Source organism: Puccinia triticina, chromosome 14A (assembly GCF_026914185.1).
Source record: "Puccinia triticina chromosome 14A, complete sequence".
Taxonomy (NCBI): domain Eukaryota; kingdom Fungi; phylum Basidiomycota; class Pucciniomycetes; order Pucciniales; family Pucciniaceae; genus Puccinia; species Puccinia triticina.
This window is the reverse complement of record NC_070571.1, coordinates 1,758,640-1,772,542: the sequence shown is the minus strand read 5'-3', so window position 1 is coordinate 1,772,542 and position 13,903 is coordinate 1,758,640. Positions and strand designations below refer to the sequence as shown.

General features: G+C 48.4%; 3 protein-coding genes across 3 annotated transcripts; 2 read left to right on the top strand and 1 right to left on the bottom strand.

Moving 5' to 3' along the window:
• Positions 1-3,155: 3,155 nt before the first annotated feature.
• PtA15_14A139 (uncharacterized protein) lies at positions 3,156-5,188 on the top strand (the record flags this gene model as incomplete). Its single annotated transcript, XM_053162824.1, has 5 exons — positions 3,156-3,294; positions 3,387-3,997; positions 4,070-4,152; positions 4,239-5,037; positions 5,129-5,188. The coding sequence occupies 5 exons, from the start codon at positions 3,156-3,158 to the stop codon at positions 5,186-5,188; spliced, it is 1,692 nt and encodes a 563-aa protein (XP_053026812.1).
• A 1,050-nt stretch (positions 5,189-6,238) lies between these two features.
• On the bottom strand, positions 6,239-8,718 carry PtA15_14A138 (uncharacterized protein; the record flags this gene model as incomplete). The annotated part of the gene is made up of 7 exons (XM_053162823.1): positions 6,239-6,775; positions 6,853-7,317; positions 7,391-7,915; positions 8,012-8,125; positions 8,202-8,405; positions 8,517-8,575; positions 8,691-8,718. 7 exons carry the CDS (start codon positions 8,716-8,718, stop codon positions 6,239-6,241), a joined length of 1,932 nt encoding a protein of 643 aa, XP_053026811.1.
• Positions 8,719-9,908: 1,190 nt separating this feature from the next.
• On the top strand, positions 9,909-11,244 carry PtA15_14A137 (uncharacterized protein; the record flags this gene model as incomplete). The annotated part of the gene is made up of 4 exons (XM_053162822.1): positions 9,909-10,281; positions 10,370-10,504; positions 10,570-10,968; positions 11,048-11,244. The coding sequence occupies 4 exons, from the start codon at positions 9,909-9,911 to the stop codon at positions 11,242-11,244; spliced, it is 1,104 nt and encodes a 367-aa protein (XP_053026810.1).
• Positions 11,245-13,903: the final 2,659 nt, after the last annotated feature.

The window sequence follows — 13,903 nt, the reverse complement described above, 5'->3', positions numbered from 1 at the left end:
CATATCAGAATGACCACAAGACATGGGGCTGACTGGTCACAGAAACTTGTGATGTGTGGGTGATGTGCATAGATGTACTTGGTGAATCAAACTTGGCCCACCAAGTTTTGAGAAAGGGTCATGCCAGGATCCCAGATACCGGGCAAGTCCCTCTGTACAACACAACAACAGCTAGCTGCGGTGGCGCACAACAGATTTGGGCCCACTGTGCTAGCATTAAATTTTAAACAGTGGGTGACCTGCTGCACTTGTTGCTGATTGAAGGACTTCCGGTTGATCTGGAAATCCAGATCTGAGCTGACAGATTTCAGATTTTGCAGTGAAATCACAGTCCCCAAAGCTCCCCAAAGTGATCCAGAGTTCCAGATCCCAGATTCCCCTGTGAAATCTGGAATTCCAGATGTATTCAAAGTCAATGGGAAGTTTGTTCTAAGAGACACATTTCTTAGATTTTAGCAAGCTTTTTTCAGCGGGCTGTAGCAGTCTTTCTCTAAGCTGAGTGCTCAAACCGCGGCAAATTCTGCTGAATTAGCTGGGTAAGACCACATCCTGGGTTCAGGAGGAGCTTTTTTTGCGGGCTGTGGGTGGAATTTTGAAGAATACCTGCTCTTCAGTGCACGAAATCCCAGTGGTCTTCTGTGCTCTCAACACCATTCTCAGCAAAGAGAAACCCAGCAGTCAATAGTGTTGTGGTGCAGTGCACTATCAGCACTATTCTCAGCAAAAGGCTGCTGAAAACAATAGAAAGTACACCCAACTGCTGTGCTATCTTGAAGCAAAAGTGGCAAAAAATCATTCCACTATGTGGAGGTCAAAATATGCAAACCATTTTTTTTTGCTACATTTGTGCTGAAAATAGTGGTTTGCCCCTGCCGCTATTTCTGATAGATACAAGGAAAAGCAGATGGCTGCTGTGCTGCACTATTTTGCAGTACAGCACAGCTGTTGTGGTGTTGCTCTGGACAAGCTATTGGAATGTGTCCTTGAAGGACTTGCTTCAATAGAGGGCTAGTGGTTTCAGACAATTCTGACCAGTTTCAAAAAGATGCAACATCTCCACGGTGAATGCAACACTGCAACCGCTGTGCCTTGCTGAGAAAAGCGCCAAAATAGCGCAGTGCAGCAGCCATCTGCTTTCCCTGGTGCCAAAAAGCAATAGCGTCAGCGGCCAGGCGCTGTTTTCAGTGTTGTCACAGCAAAAAAACTGCTTCAAAGATTTTGAACCTCAGGTAGCAAAGCATTTTTTTCCCTGCTTTTGCTGCAAAATAGCGCAGCAGCTGGTGGCACTTTTCTTTGCTTTCAGCCACTTTTTGCTGCAAAAAGTGTTTCTAGCGCAGAGCGCTGCGGCGCTTGGGCCCCCCAAGCTGCTTTTTGCTTAGAACAGTGGTGAACTGACAGAGAACTTCTGCGCTTTTGTGTGCTGCGGAGTCCAAATTTTAACCTGGAGAAACCACAAGATGCACAGAAGTGAAAGAATTCATCACTTTTCAGCTCTCAGTGCTCTTGTCAGCAAGCTTCACCGCCTTTCAGCGCTGCACGCTCTTGTCAGCAAGGTTGAATGCTTTGCAGCACTCAGTGCAGCGGTTTCCCGCTGCGGGCCGCTGAAATCTTGATTTTTTCCCCCTCAGATCAATCAGTGAAAAGTGCAGCGGCTCACCCGCTGCTAAAAGCTTAGCAAAGTGGTGCAAAAAACACTGCACTTTCACTACGCTTCCCACTGTGCGCAGCATAGCTTTTGCCTAACTTAAAACAAGTCCCCCACTTCAGAGGGCCCTGGTACAGCCTGGGCTGGCGCAAAGTGCCCTTGCGCAAAGCGCGACCTCCCAAGGAGGGACTTGGGACTAATGTCCACATTTTAGCCTGAGAGATTCCAATCTTCCAAATGTTTTTGCAGGCAATTTTGTGCCTTTCAATTTTTGAACCTGTTCCCAAAGGGCCCCAGGCATGCCCTTTGGATCATTCTCCCTCTTCCCTATCTTTTGCCGCTACACATGTTCCTGGAAGTCCAACCATTGTTGCTCCATGACCCTTCAAAGTTATGTATTTTCAAGGTTCCTTGAGCCGTATGCTGTGCGGATTGAACTGACCACGGAAAACAGTATGGCTTCTCAATTCAATTACACAGGAACCAGGCTCTCCATGCTCTGGTTAAGATGCCTTGGCCACTGCAGCCCCTGCATCCAAGTGTTGGCACTGAATGTGATAAAACAGTGTTGAAATGCCAATGTGAGGTTTGGACTGGGATTCAATGGTTTCAGCCTTGAGTGACTTTTTGGCAGGTTTCAATCAATTTGTAATAGTTTCAATCTGGCTGACAGTTTGTTTTGTGCTGCACTCAGAACGTAGAGTCTTTTGTGGTGAATCCCATTGTAATTCTGGATAGGCCCCATAAACAGGCCCAAACCAGTACTCCCACGTGGCTTCAATGGTCTCCAGTTAGACATTTTCAAGTATGCAAGACCTCCTGGACTTGTTGCAAGTTCAGGAGGTACTACATAGACTGTCTGAAAGTGTCCAACTGGGCCTGGGTCCGTTGATGCCAAGTGGGGGTTAGTTGGCCTGTTTATGTGGTCGGTCCAAAATCACTATGAGATTTGCCACCAAATACCCCATGTGCCTCTAAAGCACATAACAAAACAAATGGTCTGCCAGATTAAACTAATAAGCTCAAGACAAAGTCCCGGCGGGTACTTCCCGGTATCATAGAGGCTGAGGAGGAGTGGGGGAATGGTAGGCTCTACAGTAAGGTCTGGAAAAAACACCGACAATAATCAAGTTGTTGGTAATAGTGTTATGTACAAGACTGGTGCTAGGATAAGGGGTGAGGATAGCAGGAGAACGAAAGGGGGGGGGGGCTTTTATGGCTTCCCAAACAGGCAGGGAATCCTCACCGACCAGTCACTCAGGAATCAACAGTCCAATGGCGGTGTACACTTTCGACTCGGCTCACGACGATCCCAGATCGAACCGAAATGAACTGATTGAAAACACATGAGCCGACTGACGTGCAGTGCCGGCATGACCAGCATGAAGGCGGCAAGACTTGCTTGGTAGAAACAAAAGGGTGGATTTACACCAGCAGCACTCGGAATTGATTGGGGGACATGAACCTCCTGTTTGGAGTACACACTTCATCGGAGACCGTGACTGTGAGGATGCTGATCCGGAATATGCAGCATCTAGGTTTAAGTCGGTTCGGCAGGAGGTCTTTGACAGGTGGTGTGGGCGTCGAAGGGTTAAGCTCGACTCTGAACGACCCCAGTCCTGGACACGCTTCTAGCTGGGCTTGGCATTGTGAGGATGCTCTGTGTTCAAGTGGTTCCCAGTGGAACTCGTTGTCATGCTGTGTGTGGAGAGATAGACATCCCCTCTGGAATGGAGGATAGTCAGGCTTTGGCGACAGGAGTCTTCTTGGGTTGAACTTGCGGTGGGTGGGCGTGGGAGTGCCGTGCTTCCTCCTACGGCTTCGACTCGAGCAGGAAACCAACTTCCACCGGCACTCACCATGGTCTTCCAACCCAAGAACATCATCGTCATCGGCGGAGAAGGTTTCCTCGGCCACAACCTCGTCCTCACCCTCCACCGGACCTACCCAGACTCAGCCATCAGCTCGCTCGACCTGACGAAGCGCTTCCCGGACTGCGAGGACGAAGGCGCGAGAGGCGATGGCAGCCAAGCCAAGGAGCGTGCCAACTCCCATCGATTCATCCAGGCCGACCTCACCTCGCTCGACTCTCTCCTCGCGGCATTCGACCAAGCCAAGCCAGAACTCGTCTTCCACACCGCCTCGCCCTGGGCGGGCAGCTCCCTGGAGATCTGCGAAAAGGTCAACATCCAGGGTACCCTCAACACTATCGCCGCCTGTCAGAAATTCGCCGTGCAGAGACTCGTCTACACTTCCAGTGCCGGCGTCGTCTTCAATGGCTCCGATCTCATCAACGTCGACGAACGTCTCCCGTTCCCTAAGATCGGATGTGACCATTACAATACGAGCAAAGTATCCATCGCCCCCCTGCCCACCTCCCCCAACCTTGTCATCGATTCTTAACTCTTACTTCTTTCTTTCTAGGCCAAGGCCGAAACCATCGTCTTGGAAGCTAATGGGAAAGATTCCCTACTCACCTGTGCCATCCGACCCGCTGGTATCTTCGGGTACGCCCTTTCCTCAGTTACAAACAACAAAGATAACGCCATTAACGACAAAATAAATAAAACAAATAAACATGAACATGAACAAGGCCTGGCGATCGGCAAGCGATCCCGGGGCTGATCGAAGTCCTAAAGACCCGGAAACATGGAATCCAGATCGGGGCGAACACGAATTTATTCGATTGGACGTATGTGGACAACGTGGTCCATGCACACATCCTAGCGGCGGAGAAGCTGGATCGGATAGTTCCACTGAGCGAGTTCACGACGAGCCTGTCGCCGATCAGCAAGACGGCGGAGCGCCGGAATCTGCTGACGAGTGGACGGAAGGCAGAGGAGGATGACTCGAGCATGGGGTCGACGGACGAGGTGTCGCTGGTGGATCTGTCGACGTCGAGCAAGGAGGGGGGCGAGAGCTACAGCCCGACGGGCTGGATCCAGGGGCACGAGGCCTTGGTCGACCGGCCCGTGCCCGCCAAACGCCATCGCTGGGACCAATGGGCCCCCATCTCCACCCAGATCAACTACCCCGACGACCAGCTCGGTGTAGCCGGGGAGGCCTTCTTCGTCACCGGTGGCGAGCCCGTCTTCTTCTGGGACTTTGCAAGGGCCGTCTGGCACCAATACGCCGCCCGTTCCCCGCACGCTAAGGCGCTCAAGCTCGACCCCAAACCCCGCTACACTATCGTCATCCCTACCTTCCTCGCCCTCTTCCTCGCCTCCCTCGCTCAACTCTTCGCTAAACTCACCAACTCCACCACCCTCTTCACCCCCGAAAAAGTCAGATATACCTGCGCTTCAAAGTACCACAACATCGAAAAGGCTAGAGTCGTCCTCGGCTATGAGCCCATCGTCGGCATGGATGAAGGCATCCAAAAAGCTGTCCAGGTTTCTATCCTTCTTCCCGACTTTCTTTCCCCCCCTTTTTTCCCTTGACACTTGCTGACTTGAAGGCAAATCGTCTCTTTTCTTCTCTCAGTCGTATATAGACAATGAATCACTGACTCAAGGCAATACCTCCGATAAGAAAAACAACTGAGTTTTATCCCGCGTCGAGGCCTTAACCGCAAGATCGAATTGCTGTTGATTTAGAATTTGCTCCAAAACTAATACAACAACATTGCTTGAAAAAATAAACCCAAACAATTCTTATACTTTTGTATATTTATCCTTATAAATTTCCTGCTTGAACGAAGTCCATCATTGGCTCAATTTTTATCTTGGGTTCTCCGAACTTTTACTGCATGCTCTACACAATGGAGCCCGATGGCTTTCCTGCCTTGAGATCTGGTCAACATGTGTGTTTGGGAAAATGCTAGGTCAACAGTGATCAGTCTGAGAATTGTCGATGTCTGCCTGCTCACAACACATGTTTATTGCTAGTCGGGGGCTTCAGTAGCGTCGACAAAGTGGTTTTGGCGAGGGAACCATACATTGAACGTAAATTCAAGTGAATAAGTCAGGCCTGATATTGATTTTGGGTGGGTTTCAATGTTGAGAGATGTGATGAAGTTGAAACAAAGATAAAGAAAATTTCCAACCCAGTTTTGCTTGCAAAGAAAATAAAGGGTGCTTCATCATGTATTCCCATGTGTTCAAGAAATTAAAAAAAAAGGGGGAGTTCATAACAACTTGATCTGTTCTTTTTTTGTTCTTGTTTATTAATTGATGAGGTCAGGGTTCGTGATCACAAGAAGGAGACCAGGTATACAAATGAATGTTTGGCAGACAGAAAGAGTAAAAATACTGCGAGACAATCAAACAGACAACAATCAGGTCAGCCCCGCCGCGCAGATCAGTCTTCCGGATCCACGAAATAGACTTACCACGAGCAGAGAAAAGTCTGTAAAAGAGATCAAACAGAAAGCGGTTTGTAAGCAATATATATATATATAAAAGCGATGGGTTTCTATGCGGATGTATATATGGAAATGACTGGCTGAGCATCTCGAGACAGATAGATTTTCGAGCTAGACCAAGGGCTTCAATTGCGGGTACGTATGCTAGAATTTTGACCTCACATCTAGCAATTTCGAAAATTCAGTTCAGAGAAAAGCAAAAAGAGGACCGCGATGAGCCGACACTGACCTTAGATGGCAAGATTTTTGAGATCCCCATTGACTTCACTGACGGCAGGAGTGCTTGAGCCGTTGACTTTAGCAATTCCGTTAGTGTGATGAACGCCATTAGTCGACGGTACGTTATCTTCTTTAACGATCACAGGCTCGGGGCCGAAGAATTGAAAGAGAGCCGAATCATCGGAATCATCGTTCGACTTCCTGAAGTCGTTATTGACGATGTTAACGAGATACCAGGAGTCCATTATTTCGTGGATAAACTGGGAGCTTTCGGGGGCGAGCTCCTTGTATAGCTCGGCCCATTGGTGTCCGAGTTCGAACGCCTCGTCCTTCCAGGCGATGAAGCTGACCAGCTCGACGATCGTCGGTTGGACGATCTCTTTTCCTGGGAAGACTCCCCATGTTACGGCGTTCGGGCCTGGACGTGTGTTGTTGGTGACCAGGTCGCCCGTCTTCGTCACCGCATAGTAGGTCACATCCGGGTCTTTTTCAAGCCTCTCGGTTAAGGATTGGAACTTCTCTGGGCAACAGAAGAATTCAAGGTAGGCCTTATGGGCAAGATGAGATGACAGCGTGGTTAGCTGATGGATCACGGTAACCACCTGTCTCTTAAGGTCAAACCTACCTTCTGATATACATAGCCACCTCTAGGACCCCATCCATGGACAGGGTCGCTACTCTTGGCCCCATCGACAGCCGGTTGACTGTTGATAGTCAAAAACCCTCTCTTGTTGATTTTGACCAAGACGTCTTCAATCTTGTTAGTTTCCTCAGAGAGTGGGATATCGCTCCAAGGGAGGTATTTCACCGGCTCTTCGCCGGGGAAACGGGCGCCACAGTAGTTTGCGAAGATTCGGGCAAGGTCTTCAAGGCTCGTCGGGAATTTCTTGAGCCCTTTGAGCGTCTCGATCGTTGCTGAATTGATGTTGATCCCGTATCCATCCAGCTCTCCGTAGGCTGGGGACCGCGAATCGCCCCATCGACCATTCGGAAACTCATCCCATGTCTCGGTTCGCGACAAGTATGATTTGGCTCGGTTTGCCCAGAATATCGGTCGGATCGATTCGCTGCGTCTTTTTCCTAGCAAAGACTACGTATAGAAAAGACGAAAGAAGTAAGGACAAAAGGATAGAAGAATGAAAAAGCTGTTTACGGAAACTGACCATTTTCCAAGGTAATGGGTTAGTGATATCTCGAGAAGGATTCAGGTTCAATTCATCCAAGATCATCTTCGTCCCCCGTTCGAGATTCATGGTATAAAAGTGTAAGATGCGAATGCCGAGATCGGAGTTAAGGATTTTCCTACACATATCTGCCACAAGTTTAGTTCCGGCCTCACGGACGGCTTGATCGTCGGATTGGATGGGCTCGAGCTTATCCAAGAAGTATTGAGGGACGATCGTTTTGCTGAAGTTGGTCACCCTTTTGAACTGGGCCCAGGATTGGATGGGCATGAGGCCGGGGATGACAGGGACGGTGATCCCTGCTGCTCGGATCTCTCTGACCCAATCGATAAAGATATCGACATCGTAAAACATTTGAGTGAAGATAAAGTTGGCCCCAGCGTCGATTTTCTCCTTCAAATAGATTGTTTCCTGTTCTCTTGATAGGCTCGAGTGCATGTGTCCTTCCGGAAAACCAGCCACAGCAATGTCGAAATGGTCTCCATATTGTGCTCGAATGTGTCGCTAAAAATCCCACCCAAGTCCCGTGCAATTCCAAGAGTTAAAGTTTGATTGAGCACGACTTGGGGATTCACTCTATCAATGAGTTTGTCGACTTACAACCAAATCGATAGCATGTTCGAAGCCACCCTCCGTAGCAGTCCATTCACTCGAGCCTTTCGGAGGATCGCCCCGCAAAGCGAGAATATTTTCACATCCGAACTCGTATGCTTCCTAAACCATGACAACAAAGGGAAATAAAAAAGTCAAAGTCTAATCACGGATAAGACAGAGGCGAGAGGGGGCGAACTCTTAAAGCGGTATCGATTCTTTCCTTCGGCATGTTGGTGCAGGTGAGGTGCATGCAGGTCTCCAATCCGAATTGTTCATGGGCGGTCTTGACGAATTCCGTTGTCAAGTTCGAGGTCGACCCGCCTGCCCCCCATGTGATATCAATAAAAATAGGGCCTAGCTGGGACATTCGGTAGATTCTGTCGTATAAGTTCGTCAAGCCCTATGTTGATTTTGGGGGCATAAGCAAGATTAGCGGAATTCCTAAGGAAATGGGTTTTTTTGTTTTTTCGTTCGGACTCAAGAAACGATCCAAAGGAAGGATGTAACCCACATTATCGGTCTTAGGTGGGAAGTATTCAAACGACCAGGATATTCGGTTCTCTGACTCGGCTGTTTGATCCGGGCCCAGTCGTATTTGGGATTATGAGAAACGATTAAAGGAGAAGCAAGCGGGAACTAAGCAGTGAGTTTTGATGGAAGTTTGAGTTGAGTGGATCGACATTACCTGCAGCAAGTTTTTGAGAGATTTTCATTGTTCAGAGAAGAGGTTATTCAATTTTCCAATACAATCTTTCGTGAAGAGGTCTATCCAGATGAGTGTTTTTGTGTATCTTGTTTGAGGCGAGCAGCTGGAGAGCGAGTAAGAGGAGCTTAAGCAGACGATCGGAGGTATCCGTGGCTTCCTGCCTTTTCTGGGGCCGTCAGTCGTCCTGTTCTTGAATGGTATTAATTTTCCTGCGAGGTGTTCAAGGTGTCTGCGCTCGTGAGGTTGAAGGACTGGAAGATGGCTGCCGCTGAGATTCCCGCTGACAACTTTTTTTGGCAAATAAGGTTTGGTGAGTGCATGCTGGCTTATGTAAGCCCGCAATCGAATTGAATCAGGTGCGAGGGCTTTGCATAAGATCCACCTTCCCTGCGGATCCGAAACGATCGTCCCCTTCTGTTAGAGACACGATATAAATACGACACTCCGCGCCGGCCTGTCACAGTCCTTTCTAGATTCTTCGTTAGTATAGAGGTAAGTATACCCGCTTGTCACGCGGGTGACCCGGGTTCAATTCCCGGACGGAGAGTTGTTCAGGACGGCCGGGTTTGATGTACCGGAGAGCACATGGGCGTTCACGGCCCGTGTTTTTGGTGTCGACTCTTTTTGGCAGAAACAACCCGAGAATTCTTGCGCTCACAGCAAGTCTTGTAATGTTCGACTCTTCGGTTAGACTGTAAGCACCATTCTTTTACGTACAGCTCAAGGCGCTGAGATGATGGATTCCTTGGCGAGATTCTGTTTTTTGCTCAGTGCAGTCCATGGAGTTCCGCCACACCTAAGAGCATCCGCATCCGTGGCTAGATTAGCCAGGGCTAACTAGCTCGGATTACGATCGGAATAGGATAATCCGATTGGCCATCCGCATGGGTGGGGATTAGCGAGTCCGAGGCCGTCGGAGGTTATGTGTTTAGGTGCCTATATGTTATGTGTTTGGCACCTAAACACATAAAGTTCATGCTAACAAGCATGATGCATATTCACTTTGGGATTAGTCCCAGGATTAGTGGGGTCTACATTTAGACCCCACTAGCTCCAAACGGAGCTCCGGGCTAAGTTGATCCCCGGTTGATCCAACCCGATGCGGGTGCGGGGTCGAACTAAGTGCCCTAATCCGGGCTAACTTAGCGCCCGGTGCGGATGGTCTAAGGACAGCTTGTTTACTGCAAAAACCGAGGGATGAGCTCGAAGCGATTCATCGTCTTTGGGAATCCGCCGACGGTGCAACAGCTCAGAACCTGCTCGATCTCACCAGACAAGCCAACTTGGAAGACGCGCATCATTCACTACAATACCTGCCCGGCCCAACCCACATCAGAGCACACCACTCAACAAGCCAATTCTCAACTCAGACAATCTTCGGATCGAGAGCGTGGTCTCGCCTCGAACAGCTCGATCGTGCCTCCGAACGATGCTCCTGCGCCAGCTGATCACTCCAGGGAACATTCAAGAAACACTGCCACCAGTTCTGACTCCCTAGACCAGACTTTAGGATCAAGAACACGGCCGAGCTTGGCACCCGATGGAGTGGATACTGAAGATGTTTCGAAAAGTCAGTTTCCTCCTACGGCCGAATTTCCACTTCCAAGCAGCTCCGTCCAATTGATCTGTACATATAACGGCTCTTCTGTTCACTGTAGACTCCAGTGGAAATTGCTTGGATGTGGCGGCTACAAACTCTGATAGTATAGATTATTACCAAAGCCAGCTGGACTACCGCGATTCTTTTGAGGAGGTTTCCGGGGATATCTCATTGACGCCCACGCCTGGTAATCGTAAGCCGCGCCTCCCAGGATCCACCTTTCCAATGGGATATTAAAGCTGATCCCTGTCGCATCAGGCACCAGCTGTTTATTCTCGCATACACAACCAGACCCTAATGATCCTTCACCGCCCTCTGCCGCAAATAGAAAAACTCCTCAAAGTCAAGCTTCATATTCTGAGTCAATGATCGTTAACCTACCCCAATGGCATTTTGATGCTCGCTCTTGTACATCACTCGATCAACTCAAGAAGGACCCCGGAACCCTGTATAGTATCTTATTCTACCTGAGCGACAAGAAACCCCTGGGTACGATCGAGCTCAAGAAGCCTCGGAAAGATGGCTCGCCTAGCGCCAACATAGCCCACTTCGAATGCATGGATGATAGTGGATCATCCTTAAAGCTGACTTTATGGGATGAGGTTGCTGAGTCGCTCGATGGGGCGTGTTTGATCGGAGACATAGTATTCTTATCTGGTCAATTTATACTTTTCATTGCTTCTTTTCATTGCCACTACTGTGTTGGCTAACACCAAACATCGTACTTCCTACTTAGGCATCGCGATCTCTACTTACCAAGGCAAACCTCAAGCAAGTTCTACTTTTGGAACCCGCGCCCAGATTTGCTACAGACTTCGGCCTACTCATTCCTCTCATTTGCAGATGTATTGTCCAGATATGAGACTGGCGTATGACCCCACTACCCGAAGAGTTGGTCAGTTGGTGGAGTGGGCAAAAAGTGCCTTTTTCTAGCTTCTTCCCCCGCAAAAAATTGCAAGAAAGATTGCTCTACTGGAAAGTAATATCAGGTGTTTGTACGAGTGGCTGTTGGGAGACGTATGGCGTCAAAAAGAAAATATAAATATCTCCTAGACGTGTGCCCAATATTGTAACTTGAACATGACATGATCTTGGGCATCTCTTGTCCTCCCAAAACCCAATCGCACAATGCAATGGGGTGACGCTCAAAATGATTGACAAGGTCAATTTAATAGTCCTCTCAGCCCGCGTGGTCACCTTGGCACATCGGTCCCCCCCCCCCCTCAGAGGGCTCTGCAGGACAGAGTTTCCCCCAGTGAAATGTCAGTCATAGCGTATGGTCCTGTCCCAGCCCATTTGTTTAGGCGACTGCTTATTTTCAAAGTGGTTTTTGAAACCATTAAGCTACATGTTCAGAATAATGCTGATTTGTGACCGGATAGAAAGGGCCAGGATCCATGGAGGTCAAGTTTGGGAGTAGCAGTATGATTGTATTAGTAACATGAAATCCTCAGTTAGTTCCCCGTAACTGAGCTAGGTTTCTCTGGCTGCCATATATACATATATCTTTCCATTTTTGTCGGTGGCAAACGTATGAAATTCTCCTGTTGCCAAAGGCTCTTTCCAGATCCACACGTTGGTGCCTGTAAGATTTACGCTGTATTTAACCGGGTACTTGGATGAATTTTTCAGATAAATCAATCCGTTCTTGAGGGTCATGGTTACGGGTTGGCTTCCACGGTAGATCGGTATTGGCATTGGATGAAAGCGAAGATTCGGTTTGAGAGTGGCGGTTTCGTGAATCACGATGGGCTTGATGGCACTGAACCCTTTCGCTTTCCTCCCATCATCGAAAAACTTGAAATTAATGTGAGTCGGATGCGCCAACACGCCGGCTAGAAAAGATGCGATCATGCAAACAACCAGGATCCTCATCTCCACCGGCTATGCTCTTCTAAAGAAAGGTAGAAGAAGCGTATTTACTCAGCAAGTGAGCCCCGGATGATGTGCTGCTATCTTAAGAAGAGGGACTAAATAGGAACGCTGGGTACGCTGAAATGTCAAATTTGAGCGAGTTGGGAGGCTGCAAGTGGAGGATTACGCTTCGGTGTGGGAAGTGGTGCTGGTATCAACGGCTGGCCTAAGTTATCAATAATTTATATCATCAGTGACCTTATTGGCTTGGAATAAAGAGTCGAAAGGTCTGATGTAGCTATTCGGTCTCAAGTATGAACTTACTGAAGAACACAAGAGGGGCGGACAAGTAAATGGGGATGGGGCTTCACAATCTGCTGAATCAAGCTGGCCCTTTTATGCCATCGCCGGGCGCCTGGCTTGAGACCGCCTCCATCTTTGTTTCAACTCCTCCTCCAGAGTCGGAAAGCTCTGAGTGACTGATCCTAGTACCCGTTTGTTGCCATTGTTTCATTCTGGTCGCACCCGGCCTCCTTTGGCCGAGGCTGGCCTATCTGATCATATGACTTTTGGATTCAAATGTGCAATGCGAAGGCAAAATTATACTCGAGAAAAAACTAGTGCGCACTTCAAGTCCAGATTGATAGAGACTTTGCATTGATTAATTTGTTTTCTGGACCCACATGAAACTGATTGGGGTGCTCCAAGAGTTGCTGATGTCGGTTCAGATCCAGAACAATAGATTTATGCCTGTTGAAGTGAGGCCCAGGCCCAAGGAATTCGTATGAGATCTGATGCAATTTTTGAAGGCGATTTATGAGCGCTTTGTTTGTAGTGTTGCAACCGAGTCTAGACTCAGAGTTCAGGAAGGTTGGCCTGGGTTTTCGTGTCCTCCTAATAGACCCGGTAGAACGTATGGACTCTAACTTAACAAAGTCCCTCTATTTGAGGGGGGACACTGTCCCGCCGGGACCCTCCGAAGGAGGGACTTAATGTCCAAGTTTGGGCTGACAGAATCAGAACTAGGTCTTTTTTCAAACGTTTCTGGCTTCACCCTTTCTCATTGGGCAGAAAAGGTTTGGTGGAACAAAAGATTCCCAAGATCAAGGAGAATCTCTCCAAATTTTTCCGAATTTTTCGAGGCCTTCAGAACCCCTCAGATCCATTTTTTGTGACTATCTGTGGTCCGCTTCATCCTATATTACAAAGTTCACACTGTACAGAATCCAAAACTCATGATGTTACAAGGGACATTGAAGATCAAGAAGACAGGTTGGGGATAGGTGGGTATAGTACATGGATAAAGAAGACTTTGGTCATCATGGAAATCCAAACAATAATGAAATTGGACAGGAAATGGATGGGTGAGAGCAGTTTTAAAAAAGTCCCTACCAAAAAACCAAATGCTGTCAGCCTGTAAGTCCGTTTAGCGCGTAAGTCCCTCCCTCCGGTTGGCGCAATGCAACCAGTGTTTTACCACTCCACCTGTAGGAGGGTGGGACTTAGTTAAGTTAGGTATGGACTGTGGCCCAGACTGCGCCCACTTGCAGCTGGCACAGGCTTTGTGACACGCGACACAAAGGACGTGGCTAGAAGAATGTGAGTGAATCATCTCCTGCTATCTTGGCAAAGATTCAAAACATGCAGACAGTGTAGTATTCCAACACCAATCATTGTCTATGAGTTTGGTTTGATGAAAAAGAATGAATTGTATGCAAAGCAATGGTGGATTTCATGG